Source organism: Sapajus apella, unplaced genomic scaffold (genome assembly GCF_009761245.1).
Source record: "Sapajus apella isolate SASKATOON/1434 unplaced genomic scaffold, GSC_monkey_1.0 scaffold168, whole genome shotgun sequence".
Classification (NCBI taxonomy): Eukaryota; Metazoa; Chordata; class Mammalia; order Primates; family Cebidae; genus Sapajus; species Sapajus apella.
Genome location: NW_022437108.1, coordinates 850,551 through 875,106, shown reverse-complemented (window position 1 = coordinate 875,106; position 24,556 = coordinate 850,551). Strand labels below are relative to the sequence as shown.

At 54.1% G+C, this 24,556-nt stretch overlaps 1 protein-coding gene across 4 annotated transcripts in view; it reads left to right on the top strand.

The window, feature by feature from the left end:
* The first annotated feature begins 244 nt into the window (after positions 1-244).
* PSTPIP1 (proline-serine-threonine phosphatase interacting protein 1) overlaps positions 245-24,556 on the top strand; it is a 45,491-nt gene continuing 21,179 nt past the window's right edge. For 3 of the 4 annotated variants that reach the window (XM_032267291.1, XM_032267290.1, XM_032267289.1), the window contains exon 1: positions 245-755. In XM_032267291.1, coding sequence (XP_032123182.1) covers positions 720-755 — 36 coding nt within the window. In that variant the 5' untranslated portion in view covers positions 245-719. The remainder of the gene's footprint in view (positions 756-24,556) is intronic. The other variant, XM_032267292.1, reaches the window with a different exon arrangement.

Genomic DNA, 24,556 nt, shown 5'->3' with positions numbered 1-24,556 from the left:
GGCTTGCTGGTGAGGAGTGGAGTCTAGTGTCTCTGGGCCCAGCCTGGAGGAGTGCTGGGGTGGGGGGTGACACACCTGGGCTCCTGGGCCCCTCCTGGCCACACTGTCAGTGGGCCTCAAGCTCCCTTAGCGCATGGCCCCTGGAATAAAGTGAGCCCGCGCCTCGGGAGGGGGCAGGCAGAGGCAGGAGCAGGGTGGCAGGTGGCAGGCGGGGCTGCACGGGGAGCGTCGCAGCTCCACTTCCTGTGGGCTAAGGCCCGCGCCTGCCCCCGGGGGAGGTTGCACAAACCTTCCTGCGCAGGCCTTGGGCTGCCTGCCCGCCTGGCCCGCGCTCCAGCCTGCCTCTTCCCCTGGCCACTGCCTCCCCCCCGGGGCTGGCATCCCTGCTCCCTGCCCTGGGTCCCAGACTGTGTCCTTGGTCTCCGCAGGGTCGGCGAGGGGCCGGGCTGGACACCAGGACCCGCCCTCCCATCACTGAGCTCCGCTCCTTCCTCATTTTGCTGCCGATTCTGGCCCCAAACAAAACAGGTTGAGCCTTTTCCTCGCCTCGGCAGCTCCTCCTGGCCGGTGGCTGCCTTCTGAGTGCTGCAGACGGCGCCGGCCGGGAAGGGGGGCCTGGGCCAGCCCTGCCAGGACTGGGACGGTGCTCCTGGCGCCCGGCCCTCCATCGGGCCAGCCTGTGGCAGGACAGCGAGCTTTGCCGCGGCAGACGCCTGAGGATGATGCCCCAGCTGCAGTTCAAAGATGCCTTTTGGGTAAGTGAGGATGGCTGGGGACACTGGACAAGTGGAGCGGGCAGCGTGAGGCTGGAATCTCCGTGGGGCCATGGGATGCGGCTCCAAGAGGGGAGCTTTCTCAGCAAATAGTGGTGGATTCTTGGTCTTAATCGCTGTGGAGGTGGCCCGGGGCCCCCACCCCCTCTGGGTTGGAAGGCAAGCAGACTCCGTGAGTGAGGGGCCTCCTCTCTGCTGCCCCGGCTGCTTTCTCCGCTGAAAGACCTCTCCCCACAGCAGGAGCCCCTTAGGAGAGGCTAACACACGGGTGCGGGCTTCAAGAGCATGTGTGGGGTAGCAAAGGAGGGGATGCAGATTTAGGGACCAGAGAAACTTGGGTTCAGGTCTTGGCTCTGTTACTTACAGGCTGGGTGAGACATTTATTTTTCTGAGCCTCAGTATCTCCATCTATATAATGGGGATAGATATCAACACATGAACTAAAGCATTGGGTCAAGCAAGGGGGTCCAACACGCTAAAGCCCCCCAGCACCTTGCCTCACTCCAAATGGTAATTCTTGTCCCCTCATTCAGCCCCTTGTCCCTTACAGACCTTAGGGGTCCTTCCAGGAGGCACCCAGGCGGGAATTGCTTGCTTACTTTCTTAAATTCAACACGGGCTTGCATCAAGTCATTTCCCCCATGAAATAAGGGTGCCCGGCCAGTGATAGAGGTGAAGTGGCTTGGCCCAGGCAGCCTAGCCTGCAGCCCAGCTTGGAGCCCCAGATCATCTCAGCATTTTTCCAGCTGTCCTTCAACCATCCCTCTGCCCCTCAGCTCTGGCTGTGCCCAGGGCTCTGGGGAAAAGCTGAGACCTCTCTGGTGGGAGCTAGGGAATGTGGATGTCCTGGGGTGCTGCCTCCAACCCCGACGAGGACGATCTAGCCCTCGGCTTAGCCGGCTGAGCCCTGGCCCTCCCCGGGCCCTTTCCTGGGGCTGCGGCCAGGAGGATGAGAGCTGCAGAGCCAGGCCTTCCTTCCCTTCCAGCCAGCTCCACTTGGGGCCTGTGGCCAGCATGTGAGTGTTCTGCTTCCTCTGCACTGACTGCACAGTAGGCAAAGGACTCCCCATGGGGAGGGCGCCTTGTGCCTTTCTGGGCCTTGGTTTCCCCATCTCTACAAGAGAGGGTGGGCCAGCCCAGAGAAGCCAATAGAAGCAGAGCTGCCTCAGCCCATCCAGAGGACCAGGCACCAGGATGCTCACGGCCCAAGCTGGCAGCCGCAGCCCTGGCGGGTGGGGGGTGAGAGTCACCACATCGCTGCCCTGCCTTGGTGTGCAAAGTTGGGGGAAGGGGTAGGTGGAAACCCAGGCCACTCTGTAGCCCTAGGCAGTCCAGGACCCCCTGACTATTTTACCACTGAGACCCCTGTCCAGGCCCAGAGCCCCTGGGCCTGCCTTCCCTGGGGCAGAGCTGGGCAAGGAGCAGCCTCAATGGCAGGGTCTGGCACACGTAGGGGTGGCATATAATGGAGCAGGGTGTGGTGGCAGCAGAAGCAAGTAACCAGCCCCTGTGGAGCTTCCTGGGCGGCATCCTGCCCACACTCTGCGTTCATCGCACCTCTGGGCTTCCTGGCCTCCAACGGCCTGCCCCTCTCTGTGTCTGGCTCCCCGGGTCTGGGGCAGGCATACAGTGTCCCTACGGAAGGCCAGAGCAGGAAGGGGTGAGAAGTAGCCAGTGTGAATCTCTCACACTGAGCCTGGGCGGACACCCTGAAAGGTCATCGTGGGCATCGCCTGGGCCAGGACTCTGGATTCTAACACCTCCTGATGCTCAGCCCATCCCAGTGCACAAGAACAACTAACATTTGCTGAGCACGAAAGATGTGCCAGGCGCTGTTCTTAAGATGTCTGCATAGTCACTCATTCAATCCTCAAAACAGATGCTACTGTTATCTCTTCCATTCAGATGAGGAAACTGAGGCACAGAGACACTAAGAGACGCACAAGGTCACACAGCTGGAATTAAACCCCTGGCAGGCAGGCTCCAGAGCCTGTGTGGTTGCAGGATCCCTCTCTCTACCTGACATATCACTGGATCTTCTGGCTTCAGGGTAAAGAAGAAATCCTCTTAGCTCCCAGAGGGGTAAGAAGATCAGACAAGGTGGCTAGAACAGCGTTTTGAAGCTCTATTTGTAGACAAATCTGTAAAACAGAAAAGGCACACTACTCTGACCGCAGGGCTTATGTTAGGAACAGCCCAGCCACCTCAGCCCTTGTCCATGCCTGCGCCCACCCCAGCCCAAGGCACTGTCATTAAACCCTGCAGCCTGGCAGTACACTGTTTAGAAATGACTGGTTTTAGGCTGGGCGTGGTGGCTCACGCCTGTAATCCCAGCCCTCTGGGAGGCTGAGGCAGGCGGATCACTTGAGGTCAGGAATTCGAGACCAGCCTGGCCAACATAGTGAAACCCGGTATCTACTAAAAATGCAAAAATTAGTCAGGCGTGGTGGCAGGTGCCTGTAATCCCAGCTACTCGGGAGGCTGAGGCAGGAGAATCGTTTGAACCCAGGAGGCGGAGGTTGCAGTGAACCAAGATCGCACCACTGCATTCTAGTCTGGGTGACAGAGCTGACAGAGTGGAGGGACCCCACTTTGGCTAAACTAGAAAGATTATGTTTGATACCACAGCCCTTCAGTTATCCGGCAACCTCACCCCTCCAGAACACAGGGCAGGGGAGAGGAGCCAGCCCTGCTGTTTCTGACTATAGCTCACAGTAGGGGAGGAAGTAAAAGTGGTTTCTCAGGAGCCAAAGATGATTTCCCTAAGAGCTTTCCTGAAAGCTCATACACTGCACTCCTAGGAGATGTCCCCTAGCGTTGACTCAGGGCCTATGAACTCTAATTTCACCCGCAGTTTTAACTGCTTGGTCATGGGGTCTTTTAGCCAGGAGATGCAGCGATTAGTGGCAGCCTGCACAGTACCTGATCTACAGCTGCTGCTGGACCTGAACTATGAGAGGACCTTTCACAGACAGCTAGTAGCCTGATTGCAAGGAAGGAGACAGAAACAGTCTGAAAAGCAGCTGCCGTGGCACAGGAGTTGTGGGGATACTCCGCGTGGGAGCAGACACGGTCCTGCCCCTCCGTCGGCCTGTTTTTGCAATTTTGACAGTGTGGCCACACAGTGTTTATTTATGGCCTGATTTTAGCTGCAGCCGAGCGTTCAGATGCACGCTGCTATAGGAGTGAGGCAGAGCAGACCAGCCACAGGGGGAGGGAAGGGATAATGTGATTCTGTGATCCACGCAGATGATAAAGAGTGTCACCCCTTGGCAGGAAGTTTGTGAATGAGCCTCAGAGCGGGACCTGTCAGTGAGGCAAGGTTGAGTCTGCGAATACCAGCTGTCTGAGTGGAGAGGGCATTAGGCCTCATGTTGTCTGCCCAGCGCTGAGACTAACGTGCTGGGAAGCCTAGAAAAGGAAGGGTCCTCCCCCTTCCCCCAATTTGTCACTGGTTCCACTGCCAGCAGGTGGCCGAACTATTGCAGGAAACGTCTGTCCGCATCCTCTGCACAGGGCTGACGAGTGGGTACCGGCTGAGGAAGTGTTCATAGAGTAAATGAATGTACAGTGACTGTCTCCATGGTCCATCTCCCTTCCTGAACCCTGTTTTTACTTTATTTCACTTTTCACTTTTTTTTTTTTTTTTTGAGACAGAGTCTCACTGTATCGCCCAGGCTGAGTGCAACGGCTCAACCTCAGCTCACTGCAACCTCTGCCTCCTGGGTTCAGGCGATTCTCCGGTCTCAACCTCCCAAGTAGCTGGGATTACAGTTGCGCGCCACCACACCTGGCTAATTTTTGTATTTTTAGTGGAGACGAGGTTTCGCCATGTTGGCCAGGCTGGTCTCGAACTCCTGACCTCAGGTGATCCACCCACCTCGGCCTCCCAGAGTGCTGGGATTACAGGTGTGAGCCACTGCGCCCAGCACTTCACTTCACTTTTGTCATATTCTGCAAATATTTGGTGAGCAAGGTTCTCTCATAGGTGATCTACCCTGGACCCCTGAGCGTCTTCACCCCCCACATCTAATCAGACGAATGAGACTGTCTTGCCCTGAAGGAATGCACAGTCCGGTGCCGGGGCTGGAGGAATAACGGGGCCAGGCAAGGAGTGCTCCGAGGGGAGCAGCGTCTCAACTGTGCCGTCCACTCCCAGGCCCCCCATCCCCTGAAACCTGTATGTCTATCCAATGGCCTTTGCAAAGATGTCATTAGATGTTGTTTTAAGAGGAAAAATCTAGTTCTGGACCAGATTCTATTGAGATCCACATGCTAGCCCTTTCAGGGTAGTTAAAAGGAAAAGGAAGGACCTGGGGAAGCTGGGCCACATGCACTACAATGACCGTCACCCATCTGTTGGGTGGGAGACACCAAGGGTGGGGACAATAGGCCTGAACTCCCCCCCACCCCTGTGACGTGTGGGTGTAGCTCTCTTTTGAGGCTGGGCCCTGACTCCATCTGGAAACCCCTGTGCCACACTGGGAGGAGCTGAGCCTCCCCAAGCCCATTTAACAGGTGACAGCATGGCTGCTGGGTGCGGCAGTGACTCACCAGCTTCACACAGTGGGACCTGCAGGGCTGGCCCGCCCCTTCCTTATGTGGCATTCAGCCGCTGGTGCCTTTTCCCTTCCCAGTTCTGAGACGCTGAGGCATCCATTTACAAGGCTGCAGAGAAAGGGACTGAGGGGCCCTACTTTGACCTGTCATGAAGCTGCCTGTCCCTACCCCCAGGCCTGTCTACCATGGCCCAGGGGCATCCGGAGAGCCTGACATTTGCTGGGTACCTGTTCTGTCCTGGGCATTTAAAGCTATACAGATACTTTCTAAAGAAACAAAATCAACCAATATAAGATTCTAAAGGGAAAGTGGGGAAATGGAGAAAAATAGGAAATGAAAAAGCACCTTTAGTCTCATCACACAACTGCTAGTATTTCGCTGTGTTTTTAAGAGTGCCTTACATAGGTGCAAGCATATTATGTACACAATTTTGCATTTCCCCTCCCTTTTAAAGATGATTTATTTCTGTAGAGACGCAGCCTCCCTGTGTTGCCCAGGCTGGGCTCAAACTCCTGAGCTCAGGCAATCCTCCTGCCGTGGCTTCAAGAGGCGTGAGCCGCCATGCATGGCCCTTCCTCCTTATTTTTTTCTTGCATTATTTTAAATTGTAGTGAAATACACATAACATCAAATTTACCATCTTAATCGTTTTTTGCTGTATGTTTCGGGTATGTTCACGCTTTGCAAGCCTCCCCTTTTTTTAGCGTAACTCACTCCATCGGGAACACATGTGGGTGTGGACGTGACTTCTTCATCTCCCGCTGCACCACTGTTCATGGCTGCACAGTTCTCTAGCTTGTGAATTTGGTGACCGCGCTGTGATTATTAGCCCAATCCCCCACGGCTGAGCATTTAGGTTACTGCTAATTATTTATTATTCTGGATGGTGACAGCGTGGGTAGATCTTTGACTATAAAGGTTTTTCACTTGGGGATTATTTCTTTCGGCAGAGGAGGCTAATGACTCCTTCCCAGGGGAGGAGGCATTTCTGGGTGAAAGAGTGGGGCCAGTTCTCAAGCCACGGGTACTAGCAGCCACTTTAGGATCGATCCCCCATAGTCCTCTGGTTGGGCAGGAGTTTTTCACACAGGAAGGAGGGAACTCAGAAGGGGCAGGGCCTATGGGTGGGGCCCTGTGGAAAGCAGAGCCTGCTCTGACTCTGGAAAGACTGGCATCCTGGCAAGCTGCTGTGGCCTTGAGGCTGAGGAGGCCAGTGGCTGAGGAGCAGTTCTCTGGGGCACCTGGGGCTTGCAGGCAGTGCAGGGGGTGGGAGAGAGAGGCCCTGGCCCCTCTGCCTTTGCTGCCACCACGTCAGTCCCTTCCCAGCACCTGCCTGGCTGCATCTGTCAGAAGGAATGAGGACGGAGGCGCTCTCGGTCCTGATTGGGAAAGCGCTTTAAGACCTGGTGTTCCGCGTAAAAAGCAGAGAGCCTAGCAGTGCGTCTGATCGGCAAAGTGTTGTGAAAAGTGGGGAAATAAGCATTTATACTGGCACAGGCGTGTTGTATCAACAACAAGAATCTGTGGATGTAGGCACAGAGAGCTAATTAAAGTGGTTGCTTGCTGGGAGAATGAAAGAAAAGAGATGGAGGAAGGGTGAGGTTGAGTGGCTGTGAACGTTTTCAGGATTGATGTTTTTATACTGTTTGATTTTTGAACCATATGAATGTATCAGTTATTCAAACATTAAATCAAACAACTAAAAATGGAAAAGAGGACATTTATTTCAAGCCCCGTGAAGAGTTTTCCCTGAATCCCAGCTACTTACATCACCCCCGGAGGAGCAGCAATGTTGCCCATTTGCTGAGTGCCTGTTCTGTGCCAGGCATGGTGCCATTCACTCCACACGCCCCCAAACCCATCGCCAGTGTTTTCCTGACTCTGTGCTGGGACCTAAGGCACAGCAGGTCTAGGACCAGACCAGGGTCATGTGCAGGGTAGGGCAGGGACTCCTACCCCAGTCTGTTGGACTCCATTGCCCTCTGCCCCTGAATGCTAGAGTTTGTTCTTGGTTCTATTTTAATTTCTGCAGGATGCAAGGATGGGCCCCCCACATGTTAACATTGATGTCCGTGGATTTGGAAGTAGGATTCTTTCCATTCCCCAGCTAATTTTCTGCAAGTCCATACAGAGTACCTGTGTCATTAAAAAGAAAATACTGAAAAAGAAAACCAGGCAATTCCTGCTTTCAAGACTGAGTTGGTGTTTCTAGGCCAAGCGTGTGGTTTGCTAGCATGAGTTCTTCCACACACTCTGTGCATACTTTATGCTACTTGGATCCTGGGGACCAAGAGCCCGGTTCATCTGTGCCCATTCCACAGCACGCGGCTGGCCGTCTCGGGGGTTAGAAGATTGCAGAGGTTTGTGGTCATGCTCGCTCAGATGGTCACTGCCAGGATTTGCTGGCTGCAGCATTCTAGTCGATGCGGTGTTCTGAATTCTGAATGGAAATTATCAAGAGTCACTTCTTGATAATCTGCTTGTGCCGCAGTCCCCAGGAACCCACGTGCTTTTCCTGGCGGCTCCTGGCATCTACACAGAGCTAGGGCAGCTCCTGAGATGGAGAAGGAGGGCCTTGCTTTGGGCTTTGAAGGGTGGGTGAGGATTTGGGAGATGTCAGGAGGACAAATGGCACTCCAGGTGGGAGGTACGGCATGGGCAAAGGTGCGGAAGGGGGTTTGGAATGCAGTTTTCTGGCCCAGAGCATTGCGCAAGGTGACTGGTAGGAAGGGAAGGTGTGAGCTGGGTTGTGAAAGCTCTCTGCCCTAAGTGGTGGCAGAGATACTGTCTTCTGCCTCTTTGCACCCTCTCTGGCGGTGGCTGTTTCCTCTCATGCAAAAGAGCACAGAGGCTGCGGGCTGTGAGAGGGATGCCCTTCCTCCTCACCTAGAGCCTGGCTGACGCTGCAAGCCACACAATGGAGGGAACTTGGGGTGGAAACCGAGACTGCCTCTGCTTCCAGCTAAAGAGAATGATGCCCTGGGCCTTGGGCCGCCCACACCAGGACTCCTCTCTGGATTAGCTCAGGAAGCCTTCTCCCTGACAGATTCAGTCGTGCCCCGTCCTCCCAGGTTTAGAAAGATGCGGGCTTCCTGGGAGGCTGAGGCTGGTGTTTGAGACCTTTCTGACCAGGATGGTGAAGCCCCGCCTCTACTAAAAATACAAAAAGTTAGCTAGGCGTGGTGCACGTGCCTGCAATCCCAGCTACTCAGGAGGCTGAGGCAGGAGAACCGCTTGAACCTGGGAGGTGGAGGTTGCAGTGAGCCAAGGTTGCACCATTGCACTCCAGCCTTGGCAACAAGAATGAAACCCAAAAAAAAAAAAAAAAAAAAAAAAAAAGGAAGGAAGTGGGCTTCTTCAAAGCCTCACCCAGCCCTTACCCACACTTGCTGGGTGACCTTGGAGAATGATTTTCCCTTTCTGAACCTCAGTTTCCTCATCTGTAGGATGTCAGAGTCATGCTCACTTAAGATAAGGGCTTTGACGATGGGGCGGCTCAGGGCAGTGCTGAGGGACCACCTCCTCCTGCTCACCGTAGTGGGGCTGCAGAGCAGGAACAGGTCAGTGCACCCAGATGTGTAATTGGATATGCACCTAGTGGGCGAGCTTTATATATAGATCTTGCTCTTTCCAGAATGCCTCCTCCACTGTGTTCACCAATGCATGTTATTCTCCACCATTAGAGAATCATTCCTTTGGTTTCAAGTAACAAGATGATCTATGTTATCTCACTTAATTCCAGCAATAGTCCCCATAGTCCTGTGAGGTCAGTATTCTTTTTTTTTTTTTTTTTTTTTGAGACGGAGTTTCACTCATGTTACCTAGGCTGGAGTGCGATGGCGCGATCTCGGCTCACCGCAACCTCCGCCTCCTGGGTTCAGGCAATTCTCCTGCCTCAGCCTCCTGAGTAGCTGGGATTACAGGCACACGCCACCATGCCCAGCTAATTTTTTTTGTATTTTTAGTAGAGACGGGGTTTCACCATGTTGACCAGGATGGTCTCGATCTCTTGACCTCGTGATCCACCCGCCTCGGCCTCCCAAAGTGCTGGGATTACAGGCTTGAGCCACTGCGCCCGGCCGAGGTCAGTATTCTTATTCCTGTTTTACAGAGAGGAAACGGAGCCTCATGGAAGGGATGTGGGCCTGGGGGATGTCACACAGATGGACTTTTGGGCTGGGCTGGGCCTGGATGCCACCTGTCCAGGCCTGTGTCAGAGAGCCCTTTGCAGTAAATGGGAGGGTGTGGTGATTTGCTGAGGCCTGGCACCCTGAGCAATGGGTGATGGAGCAGGCAAGAGAGTGACAGCTCCTTCCGCTGGTGTTGACAGGCCAACCACCATTGGGCAACAGGAAGTGCCAGCCAGAGCCCTGGAGACCAGCAGCCAGTGTGGGGATGTGGTGACCAGATGGAACTCAGGGTTTCCCAGCTGTGGAAACAGAAACGGAAACAGCCACACTGCGGGGGAAGTGAGGGGGTGATGGGCTGAGGCAAGAACAGGCCTGCATAGTGGGAGAGTGACCAAGGTGGAGAGTAGCTGAAGATAAGGTCAGAAATAGAACAGGGCCGGATGTGGTGGCTCACGCCTGTAATCCCAACACTTCGGGAGGCTGAGGTGGGAAGATCACTTGAACCCAGGAGTTCAAGACCAGTCTGGGCAACATAGTAAAACACCTTCTCTTAAAAAACAAAACAAAGCAAACACAAAAAGAAAAATTAGCTGAACCTGTGGTGCACACCTGTAGTCTCAGCTACTTGGGAGGCTGGAGTGGAAGGGTCACTTGAACCCAGGAGCTGGAGACTGTCCTGACTGCATGATTGCACCACTGCACTCCAGCCTGGGCAACAGAGAGCCAGATCTTGTAGGACTGTCATTCTAAAAATTCCCAATGACTAGGCTACACCCCAGGTCAATTATATCCTAATTTCTGGGGGTAGGACATGGACATCCATATTTTTCAAAGTTCCCCAGTGCCTCCATGTAAAACTTTAGGTTGAGAGGCATCAACATAGATAATTGTGGTAATTAATTACCATTGCTGGCCGGGGGTGGTGGCTCATGCCTGTAATCCCAGCACTTTGGGAGGCCAAGGTGGGTGGATCACCTGAGGTCAGGAGTTCAAGACCAGCCTCACCAACGTGGTGAAATCCCGTCTCTACTGAAAATACAAAAAAATTAGCTGGGCATGGTGGCGCATGCCTATAATCCCAGCTATTCAGGAGGCAGAGGCAGGAGAATCACTTGAACCTGGAGGCAGAGGCTGCAGTGAGCTGAGATGGTGTCACTGCACGTCAGCTTGGGCAACAAGAGTGAAAACTCCATCTCAAAACAAAACAAAACAAAAATTACCATTGCTGACAATGGGCATACATCTAATTTTTACCATTTTCATGACCTTGTTCGATTCACCTGAGTGAACAGAGGTTAGAAGTTTTGAGAGCTGTGGTAATTCTATGTAACAAAAAATTAACCACTTTAACCATTTTTAAGTGTAGGATTCAGAGACATTAGGAACATTCAGCATTTCCTCAATCGCTTCATCGTCCTGAACAGAAATTGTATCCCTTAAATGAGAACTCCCCCCGCTTCACTGCATACCTTGCTCTACCTGGATTCTATGTTCTATCTCTATGGATTTGCCTATTCTATTCATCTCCTATAAATAGAATCAGATAATATTTGTCCTTTTGTGTCTGGTTTATTTCAGTTGACATAATTTCTTCAAGGCCCATCCATGTTGTAGCATGTGTCAGAATTTTCTTCTTCTTTATGATAAAATAATATTCCTTTCATTGGTGTACTTGTACATTGGCGTACAAGTACCTGTTTGAAACCCTGCTTTCAATTCTTTTAGATATATACCTAGGAGTGGAATTGCTGGATCATATGGTAATCCTATGTTTAACTTTTTGAGTAACTGCCAAACAGTTTTACATTCCCATCAGCAATGCAGAAGCGTTCCAATTTCTTCATATCTTTGCCAACTCTTGTTAATTTCTGTTTTTTTAAATCATAGCCACCCTAGGAGGCATGAAGTAGTATCTCATGATGGTTTTGATTTGCATATCTCTAGTAATTAATGATATTGAGCATCATTTCATGTGTTTATCGGCCATTCATTTACCTTCTTTGGAGAAATGTGTACTTAAGACCTTTGCCCACTTTTTAACTGGTTGTCTTTTTATTGTTGAGTTGTAGGAGTTCTTTATATATGCTGGATACTCATCCTTTATCAGATATGTAATTTGCAAATATTTTCTCCCACTCTGGAGTGTCTTTTCACTCTTTTGTTATTGTCTTTTGATGCACAAAAGTTTTCCATTTTGATGAATTCAATGTGTCTACTTTTTGTTTTGTTGCCTGATTTTAATATCATATTGAAGAAATAACTGCTAAATCAAATATCATGAAGCTTTCCCCTCTGTTTTCCTTTTAAAGTTTTGTAGCTTTAGGTCTTACATTTAGGTATTTGATTCACCTTGAGTTAATTTTTGTGTATGGAATAGAGTAAGGGTCCAGCTTCATTCTTCTGCATGTGGCTATCTGGTTTTCCAGGAAACCATTTGTTGAAGACATTTCCTTTTTTCATTGAATGGTCTTGGCACCCTTGTCAAAAATCAATTGACCGTATATGTTAGGGTTTATTTCTGAGCTCACTATTCTATTCTATTGGTTAAATGTCTGTCCTTAGGATAGTACCACACTACTTCAATTACTGTAGCTTTGTAGTAAGCTTTGAAATCAAGAAGTGTGAGTCCTTGTTCTTCTTTTTCAAGATTGTTTTTGGCTCTTCAGGGGCCCGAGTAGAGCTGCTTTTGTTGTTCCCATTTTACAGCCTACTTGGGAGGCTGGAGTGGAAGGGTCACTTGAACCCAGGAGCTGGAGACTGTCCTGACTGCATGCTCGCACCACTGCACTCCAGCCTGGACAACAGAGAGCCAGATCTTGTAGGACTTTCATTCTAAAAAATTCCCAATGCCTAGGCTACACCTCAGGTCAATTATATCCTAATTTCTGGGGGTAGGACATGGACATCCATATTTTTCAAAGTTCCCCAGTGCCTCCATGTAAAATTTTAGGCTGAGAGGCATCAACATAGATAATTGTGGTAATTAATTACCATTGCTGGCCGAGGGTGGTCAGCCAGGTGAAGGGACTGAGGCTTGGACCCTCCTGAGCTTGCCCAGCCTGGACTGGCCACAAGTCCATGACAAACTCCTCATCATACTGCCACCCAGGGCATACATAGGGAGACACTTGCTTTAGAGGGCCTCTGGGTTGTGGGGTTGTGCGCTCCTTCCTGTGATTGCCCTGCCTTCCAGGTCCATCCATGACTTCCTGGCTTCCTTGAGGCCCCACCAGCTCTCTCTTCTTCAAGGAGGGTCTGGAGGGAAGGCCTGGGGGCTGGGTCACCAACTTCCTTAGTGGATTAAGAGGTGATCCTGGCCTCGGCTTGCCTGGACCGGAGGGGCCTTAAAAAATCAGGACTTCAGGCCGGGCGCGGTGGCTCAAGCCTGTAATCCCAGCACTGTGGGAGGCCGAGGTGGGTGGATCACGAGGTCAAGAGATTGAGACCATCCTGGTCAACATGGTGAAATCCCGTCTCTACTAAAAATACAAAAAATTAGCTGGGCATGGTGGTGCGTGCCTGTAATCCCAGCTACTCAGGAGGCTGAGGCAGGAGAATTGCCTGAACCCAGGAGGCGGAGGTTGCGGTGAGCCGAGATCGCGCCATTGCACTCCAGCTTGGGTAACAAGAGCGAAACTCCGTCTCAAAAAAAAAAAAAAAAAAAAAAATCAGGACTTCAGGCCCAGTGCAGTGGCTCATGCCTGCAATTCCAGCACTTTGCGAGGCTGAGGCAGGTGGATTGCTTGAGCCTAGGAGTTCAAGACTAGCTTGGGCAACACGGCAAAACCCAATCCCTACAAAAAATACAAAAATTAGCAGGGGCGTAGTGGTGCACACTTGTGGTTGCAGCTACTTGGGAAGCTGAGGTGGGAGGATCACTTGAGCCCAGGAGGTGGAGGCTGCAGAGAGACAGAGCTCTAATCACGCCCCTTCACTCCAGCCCGGGAAATAGAGAACTTTGAGGACCGCAGCCACTGAAGTAGAAAGGATTCCCTTCTCGGTCACCTCCTGAACAACTGCCCATTGGCCTGGACCAGCTCTCAGCCCATTCTCCCAGGCAGGCCCCCAGACTACAGGTGGTAGGAAGACCCAGAACAGCTGAGGATGGTTCAGGCAAGCAGGGCTGGGGGTGGAGGGCAGATCAGCATGGAAGTCGGAATCAGTGTCCCTGGAGCTGCAGTGAATACTAAACACAGCCAGGTGTGACGTCTACACGGCACAGGAAGCACAGGAGTGGGTGGGGTGTTTGGGAGTATCTGTAAGGTTTGTCACTCTGATGCAGAACAGGATGGATATTGACCCTGGAACCAAAGAAACAGCTGTGGCTGGTGCCAGGGCCAGGGGAAGACCAGCGGCTGAGCCTGGGTCTAGGGTCAGAGCAGGAGCCGCTATGAAGCTGTGGGAATTTCATCCCAGTCCTCAGATAACTCCCAGTCCTCAAGGGAAGGAGCTTTCACTCAGGGTCCGGCAGTCTTGCTTGCTTGTTTGTTTTTTGAGACAGAGTCTCGCTCTGTTGCCCAGGATGGAGTGCAGTGACCTGATCTTAGCTCACTGGAGCCCCTGTCTCCAGAGCTGAAGCAATTCTCCTGCCTCAGCCTCCTGAGTAGCTGGGGCGACAGGCGTGTGCCATCACACCTGGCTAATTTTGTATTTTTGGTAGAGACGGGGTTTCACCATGTTGGCCAGTCTGGTCTTCGATTGGCCTATTACTTGGGATAGGCCAAGTGATCTACCCGCCTTGGCCTCCCAGAGTGCTGGGGTTACAGGCATGAGCCATCATGCAGTCTTGTTGAGTCCTGTCTCTCTGCAGGCTGAGTAAAACATTAATCAATGAGTGGTCGCAGAGGACTTCCTCACACAGCCCAGCTCCCCTGGCCTGAGGGCAGGGGGGCATCTGACTCTACTTGGAGCCCTGCTTTTCCACAGCGTGGCCCTGGGCAACATGTACACTGGCTGCGCTGGGCAGAGCAGAGCAATTTCCCAGGCTCCCACGCAGAAGCCTTTACTTGGTGGGCGCCACCTTTGTCTGTCCCTCTGGCCCTGGAGCCCAGTGGCCCACTTTGATCCCTCTACACTCCCGGGTGTCCTGGAGAGCCCTCAGCTCTCTGAGCCTCTGGTTCCTTGTCAGTAAGCATCGTAGTATTAAACCCACTTTGGTGGTTAGAGGATGGAGAGTGGAGACGCGCATGTTAATGGCCGAGCAAGAATAAGCAGCCCTGCATGCCCCGGCAGGTGCAGAATCAAATCAGCCATAGGTTCAGGAGGCCCCCAGGCTCGGCTTCACGGCCCTGGACCTGCTGAGGCCTCCAGAGGCTGCCTGGCTCTGTCCCTGCCTTCAGGGAAGGGCATGGGCATAGGAGCGGGGCTCCCCTGAAGCTCTGGGGGCCCATCTCTGTCTCTTGAGCAAGCCCCACGCCCAGGGGGAGCCTGCCAGCCCTCACACCTGCAGCAATTCACAGCCACAAAGCATAGCAGCCCTATAAGGGCTTAGGGGGCCACGTATTCTCCCTAATTTACAGATGAGAAAATGGAGGCCAGAGAGTGGGAGCCACTAGCCTAGAGAAGTGTCCCAGCTAGGATCAAACCCAGTTCTCCTTGTCAACGCCCCTTCCCGGGGCTCCTCTGACTTCACAGGCACTGATCCTCTCAGCTGCCCTTCCAGGAACCCAGCAAGTGCCAGGTGCCCTGTGTGAGGCTCCTGCGGGTGTTGTCCTGTTAGTCCTCAGAGCCCCCGGCAGCAGGTGACATGCTGGTCCTGGTCTCACAGAGGAGGAGTCTGCGCTCAGGAGGTTTGTGACTAGTGTAGACTGTGTGGAACTGGCCAGAACCAGAACCAGTGCCTGAGCCTAACCACACCCCACTGCCTGCACTCGCGGCGGGCCTGTGCTCCCCTGGGACATCCCTGCAGGCATAGGTGGTGCAGGAGGGCGATGCTTGGAATGGGGAGGTGCCAGGACAGTGCCTGCATCACCACCTGGCTGGTCACTCACAGATGGGGAGTCCATGCAGCCGGGAGCCCTGCTCTTCCTGTGAAGACAGCTGTACCCTTCCTGGTTGGCTACAGGGTCAGCGTCTCCTCCAGGGCTCCGGTCTGCGGTGGCTCAGCTCCATCCTCCCCTGTGTCAGTCACTCCCAAGGACCCCGGCCTCCCTTCCTCACTTGCCTTCAGCCACTGCCATCTTCTTTGCCCACTGCTGGATCCTAGTAAGCCCCTGACTGCCAAATCAGCTTGGCAGGGGTGGCACAGAGCTGTGTGAGCTGGGCCAGTCACTGTTAGCCTCAGTTCCTCGCCTGCCTGTAAGATGGGACAGTAGCAGCTCAGTACTGACTTGACGGGGTTTCCTGAGGATTGGAGGGCGTCATGCCTGGGAGCCCCACCAGGCACCCCACCCACTCAATCCCTTCCCCTGCACCTGGAACCTGGCCCTGTTTCCTGTGACCTTCTGGGAAGGTCCTGCCCCTTACTCTGCGTGACTTGGCTCTCCTCTGTCTGGCCTCAGGCCACCTTTACAGACACCTGTTCCGTCTGCCTGCACCTGTCCCTGCTGCCTTGAAGCAGGCTTGCACAGGAGCCGCGCTAGCACTGGACTTCCAGGCAGCTGAGCCTGAGGGGCGTGGCTCCCTCTACCTCCGGCCGACTGGTGTTTGCTCCTTGCCTCCCCTCTCACTTTTCTTTTCTTTTTCCTTTCAGACAGGGTCTCACTCTGTCACCCAGAGTGTGAGCCACCGCACCTGGTCAATTCTGGAGTCCTTTCACTCTATTTTATTTTTATTGCATTTTAGGGTTTGGGGTACATGTGAAGAACATGCAAGATTGTTGCATAGGCACACACATGGCAGTGTGGTTTGCTGCCTTCCTCCCCTTCACCTATATCTGGCATCTCTCCCCATGCTATCTCTCCCTAACCCCCCACCCCCCACTGTCCCTCCCCTATTCCCCCCACAGACCCCAGGGTGTGATGCTTCCCTCCCTGTGTCCATGCGTTCTCATTGTTCAACACCCGCCTATGAGTGAGAATATGCAGTGTTTGATTTTCTGTTCTTGTGTCAGTTTGCTGAGAATGATGGTTTCCAGGTTCATCCATGTCCCTACAAAGGACACAAACTCATCGTTTTTTATGGCTGCATAGTATTCCAAGGTGTGTATGTGCCACATTTTCCCTCTTTTGATATTGTCTTTTGATGCACAAAAGTTTTTCATTTTGATGAATTCAATGTGTCTACTTTTTGTTTTGTTGCCAGAAGTGTCGACAAGAATATAAAGAAATGCACATTTCAGGCCGGGTGCAGTGGTTCAAGCCTGTAATCCCAGCACTTTGGGAGGTCGAGGTGGGTGGATCACCAGGGGTCAGGAATTTGAGACCAGCCTGGCCAACATGGTGAAAGCCTGTCTCTACTAAAATACAAAAATTAGCTGGGCATGGTGGCGGGCTCTTGTAATCCTAGCTACTTGGGAGGCTGAGGCACGAGAATCATTTGAACCCGGGAGGCGGAGGTTGCAGTGAGCCAAGATCATGCCACTGCACTCCAGTCTGGGCAACAGAGTGAGACTTTGTCTCAAAAAAGAAAAAAAAGAAATGCACATGTCATACACTGCTGGTAGGAATCTAAATTGATATAATCTTTCTGGAGAGCAACCAGATGTATCCATGTATCCATTAAAATTTTTAAACTTGCCTTTTTTTTTTTGAGACAGAGTTTTCGTCTGTCACCCAGGCTGGAGTGCAGTGGTGCAATCTCAGCTCACTGCAACCTCTGCCTCCCCGGTTTAACAATTCTCCCATCTCAGCCTCCTGAGTAGCTGGGATTACAGGTGCCCACCACCATGCCTGGCTAATTTTGTATTTTTAGTAGAGACAGGGTTTCACCACGTTGGCCAGGCTGGTCTCAAACTCCTCAGCTCAAGTGATCCACCCACCTCAGCCCCCCAAAGTGCTGGGACTTCAGGTGTGAGCCACTGCCCCTGCCCCTCTCTCACTTTTCTGCATCTTTTGGTTTCCTGACACAGGAGAAAGAAGTGGGAATTGCACTGGCCCCATGAAAGCGCAGGAGGGGAAGTGGGCAGGGAAACGGAGGTAGTGGGACCTTCCCTGCCTCATCATTGAGAAGACCTATTTAAAAGAACAAAGTTTTCAAGCCAGGCAGACCTTGGTCAAAAGCCAGATGCCCCCCAGCGTGAGAGAGAGTCACCTCTCTTGTCCTCACCTCCTTCATCCTCACGACAGGCAGTAGCTACCTCGTGGTCAGTATTGCTGAGGGCAGGTGCCAAGCTCATGTGCAGTGTGGCCTTGTCCAGGGCTTGTGTTGCCCCCTCAGTGGGACCCCTGGGAGCCCCTGCAAGCTCACAGAGCTCTGATGGGGCCCCTGTCAGCCCCGGGCCTGACCCCGCCCTCTCTCCATACCTGCTGCCATTCAGGCTCCTGGGAAACCCTTCCTTGCATTGACCTGGAGTTGGCCTCGCTGTCTCTGCCCCCATGAGTCCTGGCCTGGTTTGGGAAATTCCAGCACAATGGAGCCCCGCCTAGGCATCTAGGGGGCCCGGCCAGCTGGGCTGCTCAGGCGAGGGGCCCTGTAAGGCCCGGCACAGGCCATCAGACTGGGACTCGGCGGAGAGCTGTGGCCCTCTGGAAACTCATTTCTAATCGCAAGGTCCAGTTGGTCCAGGTGAACACGGAGTAGCTCATCTGACAACATTAATGCGTATTTGTTCTCTAAAAACTGAAAGTCTGTCTTTGCCCTTTTGGCCCTCTCTGTTCAACACTGACCCTGGGCCATCTCAGACAGCAGTAAGTCATCCTCATCCCATATTTATCTGCCTACACACGGACCCCGCAGTGCTTGGGTCAGGGGGCTCCTAGACACCAAGTCCCTGGTTTAACAGGCCAGCTGAGGCTTGAGTCCTCTCTGTGGAACCTAACCTGCTTAGACCATAGTGATGGGTGCTCCTCACCTGTAAAAGCACCCCGCCCTCTTTACATACCTGCCGCCACTCAGGCTCCTGGGAAGCCCTTCCTTGCATTGACCTGGAGTTGGCCTCCCTGTCTCTGCCCCCGTGAGTCCTGGCCTGGTTTGGGAAATTCCAGCCTCTAATGCTCCCTCTGCTCCTGATGGCCCCACAGAGGTCTGCCGGTGAGACTGTTCCTCAGCAGTTCCTCCACAGCTTTGGCTTGGAATCCTCCCTTCCCTCCCATCACCTCCTCCCAGATTCTCTGGGTAAGCAACTGCCTTGTTTACTGAGGGCTCTGGCCATCCATACATCCATCCACTCACCCACTCATCCATCCATCCATCCATCCATCCATCCACCCACCCACCCATCTACCTGTCCACCCATCCACCCACTCACCCATCTACCTATCCACCCATCCACCCATCCCTCCATTCATCCACCCATTCGCCAGTCTACCCATCCATCCATCCATCCACTTACCCACTCATCCATCCATCCATCCATCCATCCATCCATCCACCCATCCACCCACTCACCCATCTACCCATCCACCCATGTGCCCATACCTCCATTCATCCACCCATTCATCAATCTACCCATCCATCCATCCACCCATCTATCCATCCCTCCATTTGTCCACCCATTCATCAATCTACCCATCCATCCATCCACCCACCCACCCGTCTACCCATCCACCCACCCATCCATCCACCCACCCACCCGTCTACCCATCCACTCATCCACCCGCCCATCTACCCATCCACCCATCCATCCACCCATTTATCCATCCTTCCATCCACCCATCCATCCATCCAAATTGTACCTGAGTCTTTGGTCCTTTGCCTGCCTCAATTTGCCAACCAGTAATGGTGGAGAGGAGTCCCATTGTGGGGTACTGACTGTAGGGCAGTGGAAGGAGCCTGGCTGCTACCCATTGACTCATCCTTCCCCTGCCTCAGTTTCCCTATTTATACAATGGGGATGATAATACCTGCCTCAGAGGACTGTTGTAAGAAGTAGAGGGGACCAGTTTGTCTGGCTTCTTTAAAGGTGCTGTGGAATGGGTCACTGAATCTGCAGGCAGACGATCTGGTCCCCTCCATAGGGCACCTCAGGAACCAGCAGTCATAGATCCTTGTCCTCTAGAGGGCCTCACCGAGGCACTTCTCCAGCCCTTCACAGCGTGTCTGTGAGCAGGGTGTGTGCAGGCACCGGGTGCTGGGATCCAGTGGGGAACCTGAAACACCCCCCTCTGCCTCCATGGAGCTTGGCTCTTCCTACCCTAGGTTTTCAGTCCACAGAAGACAAGCAACAGGAAACTAGGTGTTAGCAAACCCACAGTGTCAGCTACCCCGGCCGCAGAAGTCCCTGCTGGTGTGAGGGAAGCCAGCAGCCCAGCACATGCGGCTCCACGACTGTCATCCCACTTAGCCGGCCCTGGCTCCCGAGGCCTCTGAGATGACAGGCAGGGAATCTACACTCCCTGTTCCGTTTCTTCACCCACCAATAAAAGATGATCTTTCTAAAAGATTGTCAGAAAGGGAAGAACCTATCAACCCAAGAATGTGTCAGCCAATAGAAAGATTTTCAACAAGACAGGGAAGCCTTTTACAAGGTGGTTTTGAACTTGGTAGGGGGCAGGCAAACACTTTTCTTTCCTCTACCTTCAAGGCCTCTGCTAGGTCTTGCTTCCCCACCCGTGGGTACATACTGGAGCTTTTCCAGTCATCTTCAGGGGCACCCCAATCCAGTGCAACCTTGTTTCACAACTTCACTCTATCATTCCATTCAAAGCGCCCCACCCCAGTCCCCCGACTTTCACTGGAAACCTCTGATGGGGAAAAGAGAACAGGGTTGGTTTCCTCCCTGGCCATGGGGTACCCACACCCCACTGCCAGCTGCCTCTGGGGTGTCCATGGGTGGGGGGGGCATAGGGTCATGACTGTAGAGGGGAGAAATACCTCACTGCCCTGGTACTGTTATAACTGGTGACAGCAAATGCACACAGGTCAGTTCTTTCTCTCCCTGGCACCAGGGCACGTTCTTTGGTGACCATGCCCCCTGGAGTCCCTGACCACTCCATTCCCTACACCCTTCCACTTCCGACCCCTCCCGCTGCACCCAGCAGTCTGCACCACACAGCTTCTGCTTGGGGCCCGTCTCTCCTTGTCAGGCTGTTCTCATGGACAGAGTGACCAGGCAGCTCTTTCTGGCTACCTTCCACGACCCCCGCTTGGTTCCCAGGTAAGATTTCAGTGCCAATTCTTGGACATGGCAGATTGGAACTGGGACCAAAACCCAAGCGTCTCCCTCCAAGGTTGGAGGCTTAGCTGTCCTTCGACAGATGCTGTATTCTGGAGTGCCAGGCAAGGGAGCATTTGAGAAAGGTTTGCTCCCTTTTAAACCGACCCTCTGGTGGGGGAAGGTGTGTAGGGTGAGGGGCGGTGACGAGGTGACTCATTTCTTCCAGCCTGGCCCCCACTGAGGAAAGCTGTGTCTGGTGAGGGAGGTGGCCGGCAGGTGGGAGGGCTCAGGGAGCTGCTGCTGGCTGAACTGTCGCTGGGTGTGGGGCTTGCAGAGAGGGGAAGGCATGGGAGGCTAACAGCTAGGATCTCGGCTTGGCCTCTCTGGGTTATATCCAGGCTGTGCCCTGCAGGTCCCTGGGCAGGTTAGGTAGCCTCTCTGGGTTGCCTTTTCCTCATCTGTAAGTCATCCTTAGCCCAGTATCCGCCTTGTGGAGAGCCCGATCTTGAGTCCACTGTTCTCCCCTATGTGTGCGATTTCACTTGCTTCTCAGGTCACCTCTGTGGTGACATGATCAGGTCCATTTTCACAGAGAAAGAAATGAGCTGAGAAGGGCCAGGGTCACGGCAGGTGTGAACCCACATCGAGTCAGTGGGTCCACAGACTCTCAAACAGGCCCGAATGCCCTCTCTGACCTGCAGCCCACACGAGCGGTGCTGTGCCCTAGAAGGGTGGGCTATCAGGGCCCGAAAAGGGGTTAGCCTCCTGTCCCCGCTTCCCCAGTGAGGAAACCGGGTCCTGAGAGGTCAAACAACGTGCTTTGGGCCCTGGTGTCTGTGGTCTCGCCCCTGCAGCACCAAGAGTGTTATGGGAAGGGAAAGGGGGAAGTGGCGGTAGGCACCGAGGCTGCCGCTCCACTGAACCAGTGGGGCGTGGAGGGGCCCTGGCCAGCTCACAGGCCTCGCCGTGGCTCACACCAACAACCCAGAGAGTGAAGCCGGTGGACTGCCCCTGGACAGAACAGGGCACCCAAGCCTTTGCAGCACTGCCTTGAGGCGCAGGCAGGAATATGTTTCCTCCGGGAGCCTCCTCCTGGAGTTCTGGGCTGCAGCCTGGAGCTGATGACCACACGCCATGCACGGCAAGGGCTGGGTCCCACATTTGGCTGAGTGAGCCTCTCAGAGGAAGGGACTGTGCCTGCTCCCCACTTGGCACCCCTAGTCCAGGACGGGTTGTCCTGGGTGCCACGTGGCTGGGCCGTGGCCACTGGGTGTTCACTGGTTCTCCAGGGCAGTGCTCCTCTGACCCAGCCTGGGCACCTGGCTAGCCTCTGAATCCACAGTAACCGAATTATACTCCGAAATACAGCTTTGATTTGAGGTGGAGAGAATTTGAGTAATCATTTTCAAGAGTTCTTTTTTCAAATAACGTTTGGGTGTTCCAAAATAGAATATGGTCCCTGGGCTGTCTACCGAACGGCTGCTATGGGTATATGGTTTTGGGGACAGGTTGACCTGGGTTCAGATCCCAAACTCTGCTCTTCACCCACTGAGTGGCTTTGGGCAGTCTCTTTCCCTGTTTGGGCCTCCCGTCCCCATCGTTCCCTCCTGGGATCGGCGTCGTGGTCAGGAAGATAACGCCATGCTGCTCCTGGTGCCGTGTGTGGCAGGCGGACTTGATAAATAGAGATTCACAACTGACCTGCAGCCCACACGAGCGGCGCTGCAGGTCACCAGGGCCACAGGCAGCATCGGGTGACAGAGGGCGGACGGCGGAGGGAGGAGGGAGGGAAGAGGAGTGGGGGACAGCTAGGGTAGGCCCCCAGGGGTGACACTGGTGCTGGGTGGACCCACATGACTGATTAATTTATGGGATAATTGGTTCATTCATTTCCTTAACAGCATCCTGAGCCTGACTCTGCCAGCCCAGAGCACTGAGTCAGACCCATGCTCTTGAGGAGGTGGTGGGGGTGGGGGTGAAGGAGGAGGGCGCAGGTTGGGGGAAGGGGTGCAGGGTTGGGAGGCATCGGGAGCAGCCCCTGGAGTGTCAGGCACTTCCTCGGAACAGCCTGGCCCTTGTGACAGTAGCTCACTCCGCCATAGCCCCTGCCAGCAGCCCGGAGCTCTGAGCGGGGGACCGGGTGGATCCTAGAGCCTGCAGCCTCTGGGGACTTGAGCACGGGGGAGGAAGCCTGCAGGGCCTCTTGCTGCCTCCTGACGCCTCCGGAATGGCCAACGTAGGTTCTGTTTGCATCTCTTTCCACTCTGGGGGCCTCCGTAGGGACAGAAGAAGGGTTCCCTTGACGTCAGGGCTGGGGGTGGGCTGGGCTCCAGGTGGCCTCTCCCAGAGGTGTCAGGAAGGAATGACAGGTCCCCTGAGAGTCTAGATTCTCGTCCTGACTCTGCAGCCTCAGGCAAGCTATTTCCTTCTCTGGCCTCAGTTTCCCCAAGAGTGAGGGGAGCCGTACAAGGTGCTTCCCAGTTCTGGGGCAGGGGTCTGTGGCATTGTGACCTGAATGCTGGTGTCCTGCTCAGCATGATCCCCCCGGGCAGAGGCAGGAGGCTGAGGCTCCAGATTTGCTCTTCCCAGCCGCCGGGAGCTCTGACCTGAGGGTCTAGAGCCAGGGCAGAGGCTGGGGCATGGGAAGGGGAAGCCTACTGGCTGCAAAGAGCTGCCACCAAAGCCACGGAAATGGAAGCCTCGGCCAGGCCAGCCCAGTGACGCCAGCTTGGACATGGGGGTGGATGCCTGTCCTGAGGCTGAGGGGTCTTCCAGGCCAGACACCTGCTTGTTGCTCTGTGGACAGCTGAGCCTGGGCCAAGCCTTTCTCAGGAATTTCTAGGGATGCTTACGGAGCGGGTAGGAATCCGTAAGGGGACTCCTAAGTGGGGTCCTAAGTGTCCTACAGGCCAGGAGAGTCCACCCTCTGAGTCTGCTGAGGGTGGGCTGGAGTTGGGGTGGGGACGGCGCCTGTCGGGACAATTTATGCCATTGCTACCCCTCCCTGCTATTTCTGATTCTCCTTAGACCTTGGAGAATACCTCCTCCTTCCAGCACGTGACTCAAATGCCTCTTCCTGCAGAGAGCTGTCCTTGATTTGGACTCCACCCCTGCTCTCCACACACCCCTAAGGTGTCATTTGAGGGGAGACATGGGTCAGGGGAAGGAGCACCAGGCTTTGCCTGAGTCAAGCGAAGTGTGTGTGACCCTGGAGTGTTGTGTGTGTGTGACCTTGGAGGGCGGATGTGTGGTCAGGGGAGCTGGGGCTTCTTCCCCAGTCCCTGAGGCTTTGGGGGTCTTCAGGGATAGAAAGGAAGACAGACTAGGTGCGGAGTGTCAGGCCTGCCCTGACACGTCAGGTGCAGTTGGTGGCAAAAGTGCTGCCTCCCCTGGAGAACGCCTGTGCACAGGGCCTGGGAACGCTGAGGGAGTTGAGCGAGAGCCTGGCTCTGGGACCCCAGGCCTGGGGATGTCCTGGGAGACCTCGTTCCCTCATAGTCCTTAACAACCTCCCCCACACCCATCTTCCCACACCGGCGGCTCAGACACATGCCTGGAATCTACCGCACGGGGAGGAAGGAGATTGGGTGGGCCGGGAATGATAGCCAGGGCGAGCTGGGCAAGTGCCAGGCAGCAGAGGGTAGCTGTCTGGAGAGTTCTCTGAGGCCCCTACCGCACCTAAGTCCAGAGGTGAATGTAAGGGGTGCTTGTGTGTGTGCTCTGGCCTTGACGGAAGTCACCCTCCCTGCCCACCTCCCTGGATCTGTGTGAGGGGTTCCGGAGCCCACAGAGAACACAGTGCAGCGTCTGGCACATGGCTGGTGCCCAAGAAGCTGCAATTGCTGTGATGGTCACGGAGACTGTACAGTGCTGGGGTGAGAGGCAGGGACTCGAGCCAG